Raw genomic sequence first — 21654 nt, forward strand, 5'->3', positions numbered from 1 at the left:
GTATGATATATGATATCAACTTAGTTCCATTATATATATATATATATATATATATATATATATATATATATATATATATATATATATATATATATATATATATATATATATATATAATATGGCTGAAAGTTTCCTCAGCAACTGCATTTTGTTTTTCAAAATGTTTATCCTTAAAGACGAGGCCAAAGATGCTAAAAAAAATATCTCCATTCCTTAATAAATTTATAAATATAAATTTATAACATATATTTGTTGTTGTATATGTTAAGACTAATTGTTGCATTTCAAGTGTGTTTGTGTATTGATAAATACAAATACTTCACTTAAAAAAAACGTAAATCCTTCAAATATTTTCTTGTCTGTTATTATATAAAAGTATTGAAACTGATGCTTGACCTACACAAACACCCACCTCGTCATATACTTTTTTAAGTTTGATATTTTTATGAATTTTTATTTGAAAGCTAAAGAATAAAACGGTTATATTCTCTTAAATTTGAATTTACTTCACATTTAAATAGACTCAATTTAAAAATATTTCAATAATTATGCTATTAAAACATTATTTATTTTATGTTTAATAGAATTATTAATTAACATAATCATAAATTAGATATTTAAATTATAAAAGGAATCATAGAATTTAAGTGTAGCATAGTTTAGGTAAAGTGAGTAATTAAAATAAGAGAATCTCCGTAGTATTTCCCAATATCAGTTAATAAGAGTCTTCTTCCTTTGATTTTTTTTTCTTTAAAAGATGGAACGCATGCTTTCACATTTGAAAATTACTAATAACAGCAACAAAAGTTACAAGAGACATTAATATAAAAATAAAGTAGCTAAAGACAAAATAAAAACTCCCAACACAAATTATCCCATGCATGAGGAAACACAACACCACATATTCCTCCACACCCACGCCACGCTTACTTTCTGAAAAAAATTAGTTATGCAATCGAATTAATGTAATAATAATTTTTAGAGAAAAGAAAGCAACATTTATAATAATTAACACAATCAGAATTTATTCTTATAGCTAACCATAAAATTTCATCAAAATTTATAAAATTTGTGAATTTTATATTTATTTTATTATGATTAAGTAGTTCTTAAGTAATGAAAGAACAGTAGTGAAAGAAATGTAGCAAAGGGTGTGTTAGTAAGTGGCCACGTCATGGTAGCAGAAAAGTGCAGCGTGCACCGCGAAGTAGATTATCGGAACCCGTAAACCTTATGCAACAGTGACACTCACACACAAGCACAAACACACGGCTTTCTCTGTTTGTTAACAGACGTTGTCCATGCTTTCTCGGTGTCTGTCTGTCTCTGTCGCGCACTGTCTCGCTTTCTCTCTCTAAACCATTCTCTCATTCTCTCTCTACCTGACTCAAATTCCCTCGTTTTATCGTTTTCTCATCTGACCAGATTCGCCCCACTTTCCGCCGCGTGAGGCCCTCCGATGTGCTGACGTCCACATGGGTCAGTGCTACGGCAAGTCCAATCTCACGCCGGAAAATGAGGCTACAGCCGCAGAGGGAGCCACAGTTGGCACCGCTATCGCGGTGGCTGGATCCGCTGACGTCCCGCTCTCTCCGCTGCCGGTGAAGGGAACGCCGGCGCGGGCGAGTCCCTGGCCCAGTCCATACCCACACGGTGGCGGTGTGACGCCGTCCCCGGCCAGAGGCACGCCGAGGAGATTTTTCCGGCGGTCGTTCGCGCCGCCGTCTCCTGCGAAGCACATAAGGGCGTCGCTGGCGAAGCGGCTCGGGCACGCGAAGACACCGAAAGAGGGGCCGATCCCGGAGGAAGAAGCGGCGGGAGCGGTGGCGACGGAACAGTCGCTGGATAAGAGCTTTGGGTATGGTAAGAATTTTGGGGCAAAATATGAAATTGGGAAAGAAGTGGGTCGTGGGCATTTTGGTCATACTTGTTATGCTAAGGGGAAGAAGGGCGAACTCAAAGACCAGCCTGTTGCTGTTAAGATCATTTCCAAGGCGAAGGTACAATTTCAGTCCAACGTCTTTTCATTTTTTTTGTTAATTTGTTTTGAGATATTTGAGTTTGTTGGTTGTACTTGTGTTTCAATTTTTTTGTGGTATTTTTTGTTATTTTGGTCATTGCGTTGTGTGGTCTTGTTTGTGTGTGTTTTTTTTGTTGTTATGAATTATGATAGCGTTTGGATTTGGACGATTCGGGGTTTGATCTCTGTTGTTTGATTGAACACTCTGCGAGATTCTGTAAGTGGGACTAGGGAATAATTGGGAATTTGTCTGACATAGTTTTTTTACGGATTGGGGTTTTTAGATTTGTAGTTTGTACTTGGAAATGTTACCCGACAAATACATGGTTCTGGGACATTGTCTTGTTTTCCTTGTTTGTAGCTCTATTTAGAATTTTAACTTCACCGTTCTATGGTCAGAGTCATTTGGATTTTACTGAATGAACTGTAAAATTTAAAAGAAAAAAGAAAAACTGGATGTATTTGGAATTGACATGACATTTGACTTGGTTTTACCTTGTTGTCAGCTGTAAGTTTACATGGCAAGGCATTTCTTAACTTGTCTAGTTGAACTGAGAATAGTTTTTTTACTTCATATCGTGTGGTATAGTATGTGTAACAATGATATTTGGAAAATTGGTAGTGTAACCTAGGTGGTAAATGATGGTCTCTTTGTTTAAGTGTGCTAGAATAAGTTGTTTAATAAGAAGGTAAAAATGCATGCAGCTTGCCCTTGTTGCAGTTGAATGGAAGTTTTGATCATATTGATTGTTTCGTTAATTGTTGAAATGACTATCCATTATGTTATTCTTTTATTCTATTCAATCATATAGAGTGTGTTCGTTACCTAATTGTGGAAATAATTATCCATTTTGATATTGTTTGATGCTAGCCATTGTTGATACTTTTGGAAGCTAAACTTGTCTTACATGTGTGAGGCATTGGCATATTACAATACTCTGTTCTCTTGGACAATGGCCCAGTCATTTTATTGTGCTGAGTTTGGAATATTTGTAGCTTCCAGTTGCAATTAGTGTTAAACACATGTTTCTCTTTGTCACAATTTGAGGTAGGGTTAGTCACTTTGTTGGCGGTTTTGGATGCTAGAATTGTCTTACATGCGTGAGGCATTGACATATTACAATAATCCGATCTCTTGGGTAACGGCTCGGTCATTTTAAGATGCTGAGTTTTAGAAGATTTATAACTTCCTGTTACATTTAGAGTTAGAAGTGTGTTTCTCTTGGTCCCGTTTGAGGTAGGGTTAGCCACTTTGTTGGAGGTTTTGGAAGCTATAATTGTATTATATGTGTGAGGCATTGTCATATTTCAATACTATGTTCTCTTGGTTAAAGGCTCAGTCATGTCTTATGTGTGTGAGACAATTGCTTGGCATATTTATTACAGTACACTGTTCTCTTGTGTAACGGCGCAGTCATTTTATGGTTGCAAGTTTTCGAATATTTGTAACCGGTTGCATTTAGTGTTCAAAATGTTTCTATTTGTCGCTATGTGAGGTAGGGTTAGTTACTTTGTCTGCGGTTTTGGATGCTAGAATTCTCTTACATGCATGAGGCATTGGCATAATACAATACTCCGATCTCTTGGGTAACAGCTTAGCTATTTTATTATGGTGCCCAGTTTTAGAATATTTGTAACTTCCATCCGCATTTAGTGTTAAAAGCGCGTTTCTCTTTGTCTCTATTTGAGGCTGGGTTGGCCACTTTGCTGGCAGTTTTGGAAGCTAAATTTGTCTTGCATGTGTGAGGCATTGGCGCATACTCTATTCTGTTGCGTAACGGCTTCGTCATGTGTTATTTATCACAATAATCCGTTCTCTTGGGTAACGGCGCCGTCATTTTATAGTGTCAAGTTTTAAAATCTCATCCAGTTGCATTTAGGTTTTAAAACATGTTTCTCCTTGTCCCTATTTGAGGTTGGGTTAGTCACTTTGTTGCAGTTTTATAGTATTATTACCTTGCTGTTTTTTTTTTCTATAAATGGAATGCTTTTTAATACATACAGCATATGGAATTACATCACCTATCTACATTAACACTAAAACAACATAATAGCATAAGGTGGACCCACATTTTTTCACATATGAAAATGGGTCCAAACATGCTGACAGTCTATGATTGGAATTGTGTTGCACACACATGCCAACCAAGAAAATTCACTTGAAAGAATGTCAAGAACCATAAAAGTAGAAGCAATGAACTCAATGTATGTCCAGCAGACTAATGCTGATATTAATGTTCAAAACAGGATAGTTGTCTGCATTCCATATGGATAGCCTAGTAGCCTCTCTAGTTCATATATTCTCACTATGCTGCTGCAATATCTTTCTCCTTCACTGGATTGCATTTTCACTTAGTTTACTACTTTAAGTGGAAAGATTCATTCTTAGACATGAATTAATACATTTTCCTATCCTAGTTGTTACTCTAATAGTTCCCAAAAAACCAGTTTAGCTGGCTATATTAAGGGACCTTGGTAGGGGTAAGTTAAAGGAGGTCAGCAGCTTGTTCTCATATTTTACAAATAATTCAATTATTGTATATATAGGAAATTGATTATTTGAAGTTTATTGCATGTTTGCACGTGCCTAAGCCTATATTTTTGTCCAAAAAAGGAGTCAACATAATATTATCTTCAAATCCACCCTTTGTCCCTCATAGTTTCATTAGATTTTAAAAAAGAAAAAAGAAGAAGCAAAGGTTATATCACCTTAAAATTAAATTGTTATTCTTTGCACTTGCATTTTTATATCATTTCTAGTCTTAATAAAATTTATTCAGCAGATGACAACTGCAATAGCAATTGAGGATGTTCGCAGAGAGGTGAAGATATTAAAAGCTCTATCTGGCCATCAACATCTTGTCAAATATCATGATGCTTTTGAAGATGCCAACAATGTGTACATAGTTATGGAGTATGTCTTTTATTGTTGTATTAATTATCATTTAATGTATGATTTATGATAGAACTTTATGGTGAGATTTTGATCCATATAACCAACCTCACATAGTGGGTAAAGCTCGACTGTTCTGTTTTTGTGATTCATTATCATCTATAATTAGAACTTGGTGTCAAGATTACTATGGAACTGAATCATTATTGTTTTCGTTATACATTTGGTTAATGAGCAGTTACTTTGAACTATAAAAGGCATTGTTGTTTATGTACGGATAATTTTGCCAATGGGACTACAATTAATATGCAGTTTCTCACTTCTGGTTCTCATTTCTTTTGTTCATTCTTTTGCCCGTTCCCAAGGTTTAAACAAGTTCAATTGCATGTATGTAATATGTTACTTTGTTTCTAAGTTTCTACACGACATATATTTTGTTGAGGAATATTTGTTTGTTTAACTGTTGGGGGGCTTGCATCTTAGAACTGTAACTCCATCATACAATGACCTTTTTTGCTTTCTTATCAGATTGTGTGAAGGTGGGGAGCTTCTTGACAGAATTTTGTCAAGGTTAGCCTTTTCTTTTCTTTTTTATTTTGACCTCAGTATAATCTTTTTACTTATTGAATAATGCTCACTGTCAAATTAGGGGAGGAAAGTATTCAGAGGAGGATGCCAAGGTTATAGTTTTGCAGATTCTAAGTGTAGTTGCTTTTTGTCATCTTCAAGGTGTTGTGCACCGTGACCTTAAACCTGAGGTTTGTGCTTTGAATCTTCATCTGCATAATAATTTGTAATGATAACAGTTAGGTCTGTTTTTGGTATCATGATGACTACGTATGTAAGAATAAGAGTATCAATAATGTTGTCCATTCTTTGTTGGACTTGCTTTTACAGAATTTCCTCTTCACTTCGAGAAGTGAAGATGCTGACATGAAGCTTATTGATTTTGGTCTATCTGACTTCATCCGTCCAGGTAATTATTAGTGGTTCTATATTTTTTTTTTCTTTTCCTTCCAAAGCAGACTCTCTTATTAACAATGTATTAAATAAAAAGCTAGCTACTAGAAATGCACACTTCATTGCTGCTGCTTACCTTCTGCATAATGCTCTTTGGTCAAATATTTATGGATTTAACACCATCCTTCGTAATTTTTCCCTTCATGTGTGTTGATATACAGATGAACGGCTGAATGACATTGTTGGGAGTGCTTATTATGTTGCACCTGAGGTCCTTCACCGGTCATATAGTCTGGAAGCCGATATATGGAGTATTGGTGTTATTGCCTATATCTTATTATGTGGAAGTCGACCTTTCTGGGCACGAACAGAATCTGGAATTTTTCGTGCAGTGCTTAGAGCTGATCCTAACTTTGATGATTTACCTTGGCCTACTGCCTCTGCAGAAGCCAAGGACTTCGTGAAACGGCTTCTAAACAAGGACTACAGGAAAAGAATGACAGCTGTCCAAGCTCTAAGTAAGTTCTCTTATCAGTTCAACTCTATCGTTCTGTGCTAATCATTATGAGATTCTTATCTTGACAGGGACTTGAGTATTATGTGGTAGTGTCTAAATCCCACATCAAGTTGGTATGTTTGAGAGTATTTAAGTGTTTGAAAACAGGATCTACTTTGTAAACTTTGGGGGCAATTGTCCCCACAAACTTTTAATCTTTTTAATATAATGTAATTGTAAATTGCCCCCTAAATTATAATTTAGCATAAAAAAATAATCTATTAAATGAGTATTGCTCTGTTAAACTAATTACTGCATACTTCTGCACATGCAGGTCATCCTTGGTTGAGGGATGACAGCCGACCACTCCCTTTAGATATATTAGTTTATAAACTAGTGAAGGCTTATGTTCTTGCAACACCACTCAAACGGGCAGCAGTGAAGGTATTATTTAGTTTATTTTCTTTGAATATACTTATGCAGAGTTTAACTTTCAGTATCTTACTTTATGTGAATGCTTACTTCAATCTTCATATTTGTTACCTAACTACTATCTCTCGTGAATGTATGTGCTGCATTTATGCATGCTTGTGGCATTTTTTTCTTCTAATTTTACTATCAATACTTCACCCCTCAATTGATATCACATGCATTTTCCTTCATGGTGATATTTTCCCCATTGACTATGAATATAATCATGATGTTTCGGTTGTGGTGTGAGCCACCGTAATGTTTATTTTTAAATAAGAAATGAAAAGAAAATTGTGCTGTTTATGGTCTATTGTGAATTGTGATGTTGATAAAAAAGAGCTTTTTGGGAAACTCAAGGTGTGTTTTTATCTATTTGACATAAAGTATCATATATGGACTTCTTTTTAAGAAACATTGTTTAGCATTGTTTTTGCCAGTTCTGACATTAGGTTATTGTCTATTGAATATTTTTCTGTCCTGTATTTAAACTAATCACGTGGCTTGTTTTGTCTAGGCACTTTCAAAAGCCTTGCCAGAGGATGAATTGCCCTACCTTATGGCACAATTCAGATTGTTGGGACCAAACAGAGACGGACTCATCTCCCTTGACAATTTCAAAATGGTTTTCTACTGCTTCCCTAATAAAATCCTTTGGAATTTATATGGTTCATAAAGTGAACTTTTTCATTTTGCTTGGCGGGGAGGACGCAGAGGTGTTAGAAAACTGTCGTTTTCACAGCACAGCTTGCCTTTTTCTTGTTTATATTATTGTGGAAATGAACGTGTTTTTCCTACTTTGAAGGGTTTTGGTTGTTTTCCTGTCCTTTATTTAGAATCCATTAATCTCCGTGATTCACAGCTTCAAAGCAAACTTTGCAGGCTCTTGTACAGAATGCAACTGAAGCAATGAGGGAATCAAGGGTTGTTGAGATCATAAATGCGGTGAGCCATTATTCTTTTGGTTGTATTGAGAAAATAACTGTTCAGTCCATTTCTAGTATCAGTGCTGAAGGCCACACTATTTCCCCATCTTGATCAAACACCTTATACTTTCTTGCTTGAATCATTACGTAGATGGAGCCACTTGCCTATAGAAATATGGACTTTGAAGAATTTTGTGCAGCTGCAATCAGCACATATCAATTGGAAGCACATGAAAGGTGGGAAGACATTGCCTCAGCTGCATTTGAACACTTTGAGGGAGAAGGCAACCGTCTGATATCTGTTGAAGAATTGGCCAGAGTAAATATTTCTTATTCTACCATATATATGAATTGGTAAGTTGTTCTGCAATGCTCATATGTGTTTTTATATTTTGTTTATGGCCACAGGAGTTGAATCTTGGGCCTTCAGCTTATTCAACTCTGAAAGACTGGATAAGAAATAGTGATGGAAAGCTTAACTTACTTGGATATACAAAATTTTTGCATGGTGTGACTGTCCGTAGTTCAAACCCAAGACACAGGTAGTCTTGGATTGGACCCTTTGACATATAGTTTGAAGATGCGGGAACAAAAGTAGATCTTAGAGATTTTTTCTTTTTTTTCTTTTCTCTTTCATGGTTGAAAAAAATAGGATTTGTGTAAATGAATGTGTTACAGAAGTCAATTACATGTCAAATGCTTGTTCTTTAGTCCATTTCGCAAATGATATGGGTCTGGTCCCATGAATATTCATTAACTTGTGAATGCCTCAAAAATATTACATATAGTCAAAATTAAAGCAATTTATATCCAAATTGGCCATTTACTGTCATTATCAGGAAAGTATTTTTATTTGTTTTGATGTCTTATTTATCAAGAAGAACACAAACAGATGCCTCAACATTTGTGCCTGTGTAACTTGATTGCTTATATTTTCAAAAGTAAAAAAAATCCTTATATTTAAATGTTACTTTTGCTTGTTGTAGTGAAAAGCGAATTTTCTGCAGATATATGATGACGAGGTTTGGTTCTTAAGGGTCACTGTTGGCGAGGTTTGGTTTTTGTTATCCTTTAGTATAGCACGAAAAAGCATTCACACTCTTGGCGCAATGGCTACCTAAAGCACATGTTTTTTACTAAGTATTATTGCAGCACAATATAACAAGGAAAAATAAAATTCTCTTGAGAAAGTAATTAAAGCAATAGAATAGAAAGAAAAATGAGAATAACATACCTTGATGGAATGAGACTAGGATTATGTCAAAGCAATATCTGTAATGAAAAGTCAGATTCAAAAATTTAGAGGGGTTTAATAAGAATAGAATAATCAAGCGACAAGTGATTGAAGTAAAGTCAACAAAACACTGCCCAAATGAAATAAAATCAATTTATTAAATACTTTAAAGTAAAAAAAATATTATATTATTTTTTTTTCAAAAAAAAACTTTTAAAAGGCACGAAAGTAGGATTATTTATTATGATAAAGTTCTGCCTCTATTTAATATATTAAGAGTTTAACTTCTTAACAAATGTTAAAACAAATTTGCATTCGTTTAAAGTTGAGTCCTTCATTAGCATACCCAAATCTATTTTAAACATAACATTTTTACTATTGTAGGACTAAACATTCCATCATAAGATTAAAATTTCAATTTTATAAGAATTTTATTTTATTGAAATATATTGTAATGACATAAAAGTTAAAATCCACGGTTCTAATAATAAACTATCATTTCTAAGAATTTACATTATAGTTCCTCTAGATTCTACTTGTTACACAATAAACACTCCATGTACTGTTTGTTGGAAATAATATTTAATATAATTTTCATATATATAGTGTAAAGACTAAGTACTTTATAATTTGATTTATGAATGAAACAATTTTTTATAATAGTTTAAAAAAAACAAAAAAACATATTTAATTAAAAAATTAAATTAAGACAAATTCCTAGAATAAAGTTGCTCTAAGAAACTTGTTGTACATGTGGACTGAATAGCTCTAGGGGCATTTATTTCATAGGTGAAGGTGTTACAAGCAAGTATGCAAACAGATGATGTTCTTGTATGGTAAGCATGGTCTAGAATGTTTTGAGTGGTAGAGAAAACATTATGAGCACTGAACCTAGTTGCAACAAAAAGTGAACCAACCATAGTAACTTATAGAGGCTGCTGCTTTTTGTATAGTTATAGGGATTGAAAATTGTACACAAGTCATGTCTGTTTCACCGGCAGCTTCCATCACAGCAAAAAGAAGATAACTTCCTTTCTGTTATCTAATGAACATGTTGGTCCCTTTGCCTTAACCAAAGACCTTATTAACTTTTCCACAGCCAAAAACAAAAGAAGAAAATAGGTGATAAAGTTGGTGTCCAAAATTCCAAATTTGACAAATAAAAGCATTCTACAGTTGAATTATGTGAAAATCATCACTCATTTTTTTGTTTATCAAGATTCATAGTTCAACAAAATGCTGCCACAGGAACAATCGTTTTCCTAATTTGAAAGGCAAATTTCAAGATCATATTTTGCCTTTAGCTTGTTAATTTCGATAGATGTCATGTTTCTATAAAAATAAAATAAAATAAAATAGATAGGCTCATTTTAAAATTTCGATAGATTTTTTGCTTTATAAATCAACTTTGGAGGGTAAAATTTATTAGTCGTAATTTTGTTTTTTTAATATTTTGGTCGGATAGAAGTGATTTTAAATGGAAGTCACTAATTTAAAAAAAACAGTATATTTTCACTAAATAATGTTAGTTTACCATTTAAGTATAATTATTTTGAAATGACATTCCTAATTATTAAATAATTTCATGTCGACAAGAGAGTCCCACCCTCATGACTGAAAATTATTAAAAAAATTAATAATAATTGACAAATGGTTGCCCAAATTAATATTTTTTATCAGTAAATTGCTTTTTATAAATGTGATTTGAATTTATATGCACTACTCTTTTTGGGCGGCGAGGGGTTGTTTTCATTTCAACCATAGGAGAAATAAAAATTGAGAAATGTAAGGTCAACGTCATTGCCTCAAATAATGTTTATTTGATAATGGGGTTGACTTTTTCTTTATCAAATAAGGGTACAATTTGGGCGATAAAGTATTTCCTTATAAACCAATTATCATAAAAATAATAATTAAAATTGTTATCATATATAGTATATTATTAAAATATCTTCTATCATTGAATTTAAAAATTTGGTTTTAACATCGTTTTTCTTTAGTATGATCATTGTATAATAGAAATTATATTGTTAATTGGAATAGATTTTGTGAATTCACAGTTATAATATAATATATGCATCACTATCCATTAAAAGAATGTCCAAGACATGTTGTGTCAATGGTTGAAACAACTTTATTCTATTTTTCCTCATATATGTATGTATTTTTTTTTAAAATTGTTGATTACTTGATTTATTAAAGTTAATCTATCTTATTAAATGAGTGAACTTGTTGAATAAAAGTGAAATATTTCAATACTACTTTTTCTTTAAACATGAACACACATTGTCCTTTTATTATATTAGGTTAGGGAAAATTAAAAATACAATATCAATAAAATCGGAGTTCAACTACATAAAGAATTAATATCATTCTTTACTTAAAATCACCTAAAGATAATAAATTCAATAGTTTTCATCTTTATATAATACTCTAATTTATCATTTTTATCAATGAGACTAAACTTACATTTGGAATTCTAACTTAATATATACTATTTTAATAGTTTAAATATATTATTTTTTAATATATTATTTTTTAATGTATTAAAATTAATGCATATTAAATTCACAATAAAAAAATATAAAGATTCTTAAACAAAAATCTTGATTCATTGGATAATATTATAGTTTGTGAATCTTTATAGTTATTGAATCTTTTTATGGTGAAGTGGTTGATGGAAGTTATCCATAGTTGTGGTTTTCTAGAAAGAAGTGTAAAGTAAATTGAATACATCAAAAGAGACAAATAATAAAGTCAGAATTGGCAATTTTACCAGATTAGTTGAATTTGTAAGCTCCTTGAGTATTTCATCGTCATCTTCCCATAAATAATATAAATTATTAAGAAACATAGTGATGTTGAGTCCAAGTAAAGTGTTAAAGATTTAAGAACATTCAACAACTCACAAAAATATATGTGCACTGTGTTTGTTTGGTTTTCATCATTTGTTTGTTTGTAGCATGTGTTTCTCTTAGTCAATGATGAGCACTATTTTTATTCTTATCCCATTCATTAATCTTGCCTATTCATAAACTTTCTTCGAATTTTTCTTTATGCATATTTGTTTAGCCAATTATAGAATAACTAGAATTTATTTGATTTAGAAATGCTTTTCTATTTTTGTGTAATTTATATGTAAAGGTTACAGGGTTATTAACTCCTTCTATACATGAATTATGTTCCTTTCTTAGGCATTCTCCAAATGTAAATTCAGTTTGGTGAATTTTAAAAATGATTTATAGATTAATTCAATTTGAAACCAAAAAAAGAAAATTTAGATGTTAATTATCAATCCGAATACAATACACAGAATGGGATTATTTGAAAAATTATAAAATAGTCTTTACCACTAGTTACAATGTATTGAAAAATGAAAAACTGGTATAGTTATCAATTAAGAAAATAATGCTTAACAAAAACTTAAGATTGTATTTAATATTATGTTAATAACATTATTGTTAGATATAAGAAAATAATTAGAGAAAGTTTGAGTTTTATTAGATTCTTAATATAAATAAGTAGTTTTTTCTATTAAGAATTTACTCCATTTTTTTCTTGTTCAAGTGTTTCGTAAACAAGCATTGTGAAGAAACACTATCTTCATATGAAGAAAGATAATTTTAACTATTTTAATTAAAATTTGAAATAAATATATGAACAACAAAGTGAATATGTGACCCACTTAGATAAGATGTCAAAGTTTGTAATAATCTTTTTAAACTCTTTCATAAAAATTTGAATATCTATCATTAGGAGAGTAGAGAGAAGTAAAAAAAATTAATTGAATCAAATATATTGTTTGTATTCAGACTATATATAATATTTAATTATGATTAACTATTAATTCTAAGATAGAGAGTGTATATTAAGAAGAACCTTTATACACATATGAGCTATTTGATAATCAATTTTGACATGAATAAGTTAAAAATTATTTTTAGATGAACTCAAATAAAATAACAATTAATATCAATGTGTTTAAACTTAAGAGGAGTTAGAAGTAATATAAATGACATATTTATTATTATAGAAGAGTATGATTATCTCAATTAAAACTATATAATGTTAGGTAGTTGTTGCCCTCAAACTTAAAGGTAAGACAAATATTTTGATTATGTAAAAAAATTATATGATTATTTAAAAATAAAAAAAAATTACCAGATTTGATTCAACTATTGTATACTAACAATTAATCCCATTTTTATTGTGCATAAACTGAAAGATGAAATTTTATATTGGTAAAAAAACAACAACTAACATGAGGTGTAATTCAAATTGTATAAGAAGTGATAGGCTACACTATTTGGAAAGAAAAATGTCTTCCATAATACATTGAATATAACATATTACTCTATTTCATTGAAATATAGTTGAAATTTTTTATATCTTAATTTGAAAATGATTTATTGAATTGAAAAATTTATGTAGATAACATTGGTAATATGTCATAATTGATAAATATATGTGTTTCAGATGTATATGATCAAGTGTTTATTTAAAATAGTCTTTTTTTACTTGTTAGTTTTTTTCTTATTAGGTGTATCTATTAAAAATACTTTAATGTTTAAGTTAGTTCGGTATTCTATAGATATAATTGTTAATGTTATAATAAATGCGTTGTAAGAGTTTTAACAACATTATATTTAACCTGTATTTTAGGTTTTTCCATGAATTTCTGATTAAGATTAGCTTAATCATAACTTAATTATAACAAATCTGATTACTTATTTATTTAACTCAGCTAAATGATTGATTAAATCTTATCAACATCAAATTTAATTTTCTAACCGATGACAATCAATTAAATCGATATATTAAATTATTTAATCTGTAAAATATATATTATTTATTATGAGATATGTTCACTTCTTCTCCTTAAATTATCAATTTAATTTTTAAATATATCTTAATTATTTAATAAAAAATAAATTAGTTCAAATAAAAATAAAGTTTAAAACTTATATAAAATCTCAAATGTTATAACTTAAAAAAATATGATTTAGAAAAAAACTTGATAAAAAAAAGTAGTAAATTAAGTACAGAAGAAAAAAATTATTTGCACTAATTATAGATTGTTATATATAATAAATTTATCAATTTTTATAGTACTTATATTTAATATTATATTAGTAAAATTTTATAATTAAATAATAGTGTAAATTTGTACATATATATATATATATATTTATAAATTAATAAAATATTTATTAATTTTAATCAAACGTTTTTAAAATTTAAAAGAAGTACTTTTGTTTTATTATAAAATTTATTTAGCATTTAACACATAAAAGGTTAATGTAGGTGTACCTATACTGACTTATTAGCTAAGGTTAATACACTAATGTTCAATGGGTTAAACATGACAAGAAATTAATAAAAGTATTCTTTTTTAACTTAACTTTTATATTTATCATTTCTTTTCTTTAAAGACAAAAAAAATCTGTTTCCTTAAAAAAAAAATATTCATGCTTTACTAAAAGCATCGTCCTGTCCACAACAAACAGCAGATAAATCTTAAAAATTGCTAGGTGCCACGCGATTCACCCTTGGAACACAGTCCTAGATAGACAAGACAAGATCCACCGCTAAATTAAATTCCTAAAAAGTCAATATCATAAAAATTGCCCTCTTCGATGCATACAAAAAGAAAAAAAAAATTTCATAGCCAAAGCAAAAGTTACATTTAATGATGATAAAGGGTTTTCGAAAGAGGAGAAATGGTATAATGTCTCATTGCAGTCAAAGGAAAATTCTTATAATAATTCATTTACACTACGGGTTTCCACTAACATTTTTTTGTGACAAAATAATTCAATGTTGGTGTCTCGTGGTTCCAATTCGTGCTCAATATTGTGCACTCCACTTACAAATATTGTGCTAACTAATCCAAAAACAAAAAGAAAAATTCAGTGGAGGGACATGCACACCTTAATTTCCACCATGTTTCTTTTCACCCAAGTGAAAGGAAGGTGTGAGGATGTCGCCTTTTGGGTTATTAACATTGTGTTAAACCATCACTTTTTAATTATTCATATTCAATTTTTGGAAATATTGATCCATCCCTAAATTTGACACTTGTGCTTTTGAGATTGTGTTTTTATTCTTATTTGATTAAGAGAATAAACTTATGATAGAGAAACAATGAAATTTTTATGCATATCCAAAGCTGCAACCTTTAGTTTAATAGTTATACATGTCATTATTTATGTGAATGTCAACTAGTTGACTAGTTGCAAATAAAATAAATAATATGGCTTACATTTTTAATCTTATAGTTTTTTTTATGCATATTCTCTCGTCTTTTATACACCTTTGTCTGACATGCCCTTTTTAAATGATGATGTAACTAAAAAAATTAAACAACTAGATATTTTAAAAATATTGTTTGAGAGCTATAGTATTATTATTCAAAAACATGCATTGAAAAAAATATGTTTTAATTTGGTCTAACTGAAATTCAGAACAGAATCATTCTTTGTGGTATATGAAGTTCAATTAATATAATACTATAATTAACTAGATATTTAAAATAAATAAATACAACAATACATGCTATTGGTGTGAATTTCTTGAAAATATTTTTGTGATATTTGAGATTTTTCTACTTCTTAATTATGTGGTTTTGTACTGGAGTAGAATCTGATAAAAAAAACAATAAGTTCTAACTTACATTATTATATTAATTGATATTTTCTTACCATAATCACTAGCATTTTGTCTCATCTCTGACCAAGAGAACCTGCAAAAACTTTTTCCAAGAAGTTTCCTTCCTTTTACTTTCCAAGAAATTCATGAATTTATGATTTTGTATTGTTAAGAAAATGTAACCAATTGTTTCTCATGAGATTTTGCTTTGGGAGAAAAATAAAATAAAATAATTTACAAGTGGAGATTTTGAAGTAACTTCCTTGTATCTAAGTGCTCATATTGCTTTAGATTCCGTCAACATTTAGCAACACCATGGTATAAGATGTCAACCCAACATCATGATTCATTATTTAAGAATGTAATATTATTTCTTCTTTGCACCTTTTTTTATTATTAAGGAAAGCATGAACCAGGCACAATTTGAAACAGAGGGATTGATTTATTATACTTTCAAAACAAGGGATGAAAAATACAACACCATGAATATACACACCTAGAACTTTTAAATTATGTTTTTATCTCTTATTATTTTTATTCATTAAATATTATCCTCTAAAAGAAAGCAACAATCACAAAAAGCCATAAACACAATGTATCCTTTATATCTAAGCCTCAAAGAGTGCAGTATCTTGTTGATATGAGGTCATGAATGATAAAAGTAAATAAGAGAATAAAATCACAGAAACAGTGAATTATAATGTATAATTTTAATTTTATACTTATTTTAATTTTTTTCATATAATTGATTATATTTATTATTTTTCTTTCGACGTTTATCTTCCAATTACAGATGTATAATTTTGATATAATTTTATATCATACATATTTTGTTGAAAAAGTTATAACTATTCTATCCAAAAAAAGTCCACCAATTTCAATTTGTATTTATTAGTTTGTTTTTTTCTATAATTAACCATGATAATGAAATTTACTTTTTGCAACAAAAGTACCTTGAGATCAGATACTCGTCTATATTAAAAAAATACTATTGCAAGTAATTCAAAGCATAGCAAAAAATAACCTGACAAAATAGTTGTTTTATAAAAAAAAAACTACTGACATTAAATATAAATGTTCTCCGTAACATCCTTTTCTTTGGACCATGTGAATTCCAGCATAGAATTTTCATTAGTTTCAATTCAAACACAAACAAAAACTCATTGAAATTTCAATTAATGCAGCCATGTATGATTTTGTGTCCCAAAGTGTGGTTCTTTTCAAAAGTGTGGCAAGAGAAATTATTAAATAAAATTGTTCAAATAATTAATAATTCTGAATCAAGCACTAATATCTTGTATTGAATATAATGAGAAATCATAATCTTTTTCCTTTCAGTAAACCCAATAATTCGTGTGGGGTTGAGGCTGTGTTGTAGTGTACATGATAGAAAGAGTCAATGACTACTTCGGAAGGTAACAGCCAAAGATTGATAGTGAAAAAACCTTGATATTCCTGGACCATAGCTTCAGATAAAATAAACTCCAACGCGAAAATCTATTCCCTGTTTGGATCTTTTTGTTTCCCCTTTAAACCTTGAAAGAGTACAATCTACAAAGGTTAGACTTAACCGAATTAAATGTCTGTCCTTTGATGATGCATATAAAATAACACTACAACCTTTGCGAACGTGGAAGTCATGCACCCACCCACTGACACCTTTTTATCTCTCTGCACGGTAGTTTGTCCTTCTCCTTCACCTACCCATTTTCAATGCAATGATCCAAACAATCACCAAATATGCAATTTTCCATCGTGAGAAGGAAAAAACAAATATGGAACGAAAATCTCAACACTGTGCCACCTCTCACTCTTTTCTAGAGTGATATCAGTGATTCAGTTTTTTTCAGATTTCAGAAAACAGAAATGGTCCACACACCCACCTCATTCTTTTGTTTCAATTTTTCTTTATGCAAACCTCATTTTCCCTTTCTGCTATGTAACATAAATTACATCTCTTACAAAGAAAGCACTTAATTGGAATGAATTACGGTGCAAAAGTTCCAATTGATTAGACAATCATTGAGATAAAGAGATTGGCCACCGGTACACACCACCACAGATTTTCATAATTTAGATAATCTGAGCTTAATCAAGAATGTAACCCCAGTTCACAAGCCCCATCATCTACAGTGACAGAAAGACTCGATTTTTTTTTTGTAATCAGAGATTAATCAAGAAAGGAACCCCATGTGTTAGAGTGAGAGGAATTCAGTGACTCAAAAGAGAGGAAAAGAAACAAAATTTCGGCCCTACTTACCGTCAATTCCTTCTTTTTCGATTTCTTCTCTTTCCAGAAAGAGTGGTGTACCAATTATTCCAGCGCGTGAAAAATTCTTCACAAGAAAAAGAATAGAAAAGAAAAGAAAAGCATCTCCTTTTTCCATAACGATTCCTAACAATATAGAAAAAAAGTAAGTACCATTGGGAAGAAACAACATTCTATTGTCTTCACCTTCACCTATCTAAGGAACTTTCTTTCACATAAAACCAAACACTACCAAAAATAAATCTAAAAGCTAGCAAATTTACATGAGATAATCATTGAAAAACTAAAGGAGTGCCGATTTGTTGCCAAAGGTCAATTCTATCTCCATGGTTTCACCAAGGTTTTAAATTAAAGTCACACCAGTCTCTTCAGAATTCTGAATATTTAGAAAACTGTGGACAAAACCCATTTGTTAAAACCTTGGTTTGGAGCAGAATTCAGAAGCCAAAGCAACCAACATGGTGGTGGTGGTGAAGGGACTTGTCCCTATCAATCAGACCCCGGACGTTTCTGAATTCCTCAACATGGCAAGGGATGGTTATGGTTCCCTTCTGGTCGAAACCGTATTCTTCCTCTGCCTCCTTGAGAAGCTGCATGAAGAGAGGATGGTTGATGTACATGACAGGAACCACGAACCTTTGTTGCTCTTCTCCTTGACCAACCTTAATTGCCATGCACCCTTTTGGCACCCCTCTGAACTCTTGCTTCTTCCCATCACGATGGTGCAATTGGAAACTCCTTGGACTCTTCTCCCCCATGCCCATTTTCTGCAACGAAGAAAGCCAAAAGACAAGGAAACCGACACAAAAAAAAAACACACCCCAAAGTTTGTGAGTTTGAGGATGTAAAGAAAAAAAGTCACAGGAAAACGAGGGTGAGGAACGACCAAGGTTCTGGGTCTGCCATCGCCATGTTGAAGTGAGTTAGAAAGGAGTAACTCAGAGACCTTGGATCGTTGGACATGGTTGATGGTGAGAACTACTCATGCTATGGTATGCCAAACACTTGAAACTGATGATATATAGGACAAAGTGTAGAGAGAGAGATAAAGAGTATTTTTTTCCCTGAATACAGGGTCTAAGTTGAAGACTACTAGGATGACTAGATCTGAACCGTTTGATCGTGGCGGGTGATGATGATCACATCAAGGTGGATGGATCGTGTCACTCTAAGAGGTTTTTAGAGAAAATAGGAAAGGTTGGTTGGAATCTAATATGTTGTCTCCCTCTCATCAAGGACACTCTTGATGATAACATCATATCTATAATAAATCAAGATCTTGTAAATTTGGCAATAGATCATTAAATGTGCAATTAATATATTTTTAATTTTTAAAAGAAATATTTAAGTGGGCAATAATCATTAAATGTGGCTACTTTTTTTGTTAAGTGTTGTTATTTAGTTTCAAACTGGTCAAAGTTTGTTTTAATTTGTATCAAAAAAATAAACATGGTTGTTTTGATATTTTTTTCATCATAAATAAATATGAAGAATTTAGTCCAAAGTGAGCTAAAAATTAAATAAGTATAATATAATTTGCGGATAAAGTTACTATATTTAAAGGAACTAAATGTGATTTTATATTAAATTTATGAAATATTCGCTTCATAGAAATAATTTATCAAAATTATTAGTTTAAAAATAATTCTGATAATTTTTATCATACATATTACGGAGAATGATTGGATATTACATTAATCTAACGATAATTTTTAATAACTATTTATTTTTGCATGAGTTGAGATGAAGCAGCCTTTTAAGAATTGTATCTAACACACAAATACACGAAATGCTGCCTTAAAAAAATTGTGACACACAACATAAAGAGTATTATCTTTTGGATTTGACTTTTTTCCTATTTGTGAAATTGACAAAAAAGTGTAGAAGATTCAATTTATTTTAATTTTTAAAGTATTTAATAAAATAATTTATGAATTCAACAAAATTATACTGATAGTGTGAATATTTTTTCATTATTATTTAATTATGAATTACTATATATGATAAAGTTCAGTTTCAAGATAATTATTTTAAAATTTATATCTATAATGGTTAAAATTGATTAAAAGTAAAAAAGAAACAAACTTTATATTATGACTTATTTACGAAAATTTGATGAATAAAAAAAAACAAACATGGCATGGTTGTTGTTGACTAAATATATACATTTTCTAATTTTTATTTCTGTGTGATTTGAATTTAAAATTAGCTAAACAATAATACGTTAAATGTATATATATTGTATTTTGGCAGAATTTACACATAGATATTAGATATAGATATATACACATACTAATCTGAATATACGTTGTTGAAAAGAACAAACAAAACTTCTTATATGTGGTCCACGTAACGCAAAGGCAACCTCAAATAATATATTTCACGCACTCAAATATATTTTGGAATAGCTTTATTTGTTCTTTTAAAATGATTTAGGTTAGACACCCAAAGTAACAAACTTAATAAAAGTAAACTAATTGTCATGGATAATTTTTATTTACCAAAACTTCTATTTATTCTATATTTTTCAAAAATTTCAAATTTAAGATAGAAATATATATCAACAAAAAGATTAGGATCAGAGAATTATTTACAGAATATTTAACAACTTTTTTGAATTAATAATTTATATCATAGAGTACAAATTATTCTATATGCAGAAGAGATGGATATAATAGTTTTTGCGATTTATAAATTTATATACTTATTTATATTGAGGTAAAATAATAACTCTTTTAGTTGAAGACTTATATTAATAAAATATTTTAATAATCTTATTTTTTTATTTCTTCAAAAAATCATTTGGGTCTTTTTATTTTATTTTAATTATTAGTTCAATCTAATTAAAGAAAATACTTTTATGTTTTTTTCCATCTCGACGTACCTGGCATAATTACAAAAAGCTTGTATAGTGGTATTATAATATAACATTAGAAGATTGCTAAATTTAAGAACAATGGATAAGAAATATCTTTCATAATTGGTAACTCTCACAAAAATAAATGTATATTGACCAACTTAAAAAAACTGATGCATTGTTTTGTGAGTTCAATTAATTTTGTTGACCGTGTTCAGGCACATAAATATACTTTTAATAATAACCCATGCTTTTATAACTTATGTTCTATTTTATATTCAATAATTCTTTTTCCGATACATTTATTTTGTTTATGTAATCACACATTTTAACTTATCTACACTTTTAATTGTCTTTTAAAACTATTCACTTAGTTTATATTCCTACAAATGTCTTTTGTCAGACTTTTTAAGAAATTTTAAAAATATTTTCATTAGGATATATGTTTTATACTTATTTTGTAAAATATTTCTACATGGTTTCTAATAATGGAATTATCTTTCCAATTCTTTGACATTTCCGTTCATCAACAAGGCGTTTAGAAAAGAATTTTTTTTTATTTCAATCACATTATACCTCTGTTTAATAATGGAATAATATATATATTGATAATGTAAATTAAAAATTAAAAAAAAAACTATTAATTTATCAGTAGTCAAGTGGATTTCTTTTCATTTCAAAACTGTTAAAATAATTCATGTGCTAAAAAATATACAATAAGTTAACAACTTAAAGGGTATCTTATATATAAATTATTCAGTTAAAAAACCATATAAATTAAAAGAAGTTATTTGTAATGTGATTAGAATAAAAGAAAAATAAATAGTAAAGTTGAATTTTTGTTAGTAGTGGGTAAGTGATAAAAAGGGAGAAGAGGGTGAGT

At 30.0% G+C, this 21654-nt stretch overlaps 2 protein-coding genes across 2 annotated transcripts; one reads left to right on the plus strand and one right to left on the minus strand.

Annotated features, from left to right (window-relative positions):
- Positions 1-1263: 1263 nt before the first annotated feature.
- Positions 1264-8595, plus strand: LOC108347655 (CDPK-related kinase 3). The gene is made up of 11 exons (XM_017587040.2): positions 1264-2000; positions 4804-4934; positions 5442-5483; positions 5563-5671; positions 5811-5889; positions 6095-6391; positions 6704-6813; positions 7355-7462; positions 7720-7782; positions 7915-8082; positions 8172-8595. Exons 1-11 carry the CDS (start codon positions 1476-1478, stop codon positions 8307-8309), a joined length of 1770 nt encoding a protein of 589 aa, XP_017442529.1. The 5' UTR covers positions 1264-1475; the 3' UTR covers positions 8310-8595.
- Positions 8596-17998: 9403 nt separating this feature from the next.
- On the minus strand, positions 17999-18961 carry LOC108346935 (auxin-responsive protein SAUR32). The gene is made up of 2 exons (XM_017586006.2): positions 18801-18961; positions 17999-18681 (listed from the first exon to the last, which is right to left on the minus strand). Exon 2 carries the CDS (start codon positions 18676-18678, stop codon positions 18352-18354), a length of 327 nt encoding a protein of 108 aa, XP_017441495.1. The 5' UTR covers positions 18679-18681; positions 18801-18961; the 3' UTR covers positions 17999-18351.
- Between the last annotated feature and the right edge of the window lie 2693 nt (positions 18962-21654).

The sequence above is a fragment of the Vigna angularis genome, chromosome 9, assembly GCF_016808095.1.
Source record: "Vigna angularis cultivar LongXiaoDou No.4 chromosome 9, ASM1680809v1, whole genome shotgun sequence".
NCBI lineage: Eukaryota > Viridiplantae > Streptophyta > Magnoliopsida > Fabales > Fabaceae > Vigna > Vigna angularis.

Coding starts and splice junctions, on each gene's coding strand:
- LOC108346935 (XM_017586006.2), bottom strand. CDS start 18,678: ATGGGCATGGGGGAGAAGAGTCCAAGGAGTTTCCAATTGCACCATCGT.
- LOC108347655 (XM_017587040.2), top strand. CDS start 1,476: ATGGGTCAGTGCTACGGCAAGTCCAATCTCACGCCGGAAAATGAGGCT. Junction 5,890..6,094: donor ATCTGACTTCATCCGTCCAG/GTAATTATTAGT, acceptor GTTGATATACAG/ATGAACGGCTGAATGACATT. Junction 7,783..7,914: donor TTGTTGAGATCATAAATGCG/GTGAGCCATTAT, acceptor ATCATTACGTAG/ATGGAGCCACTTGCCTATAG.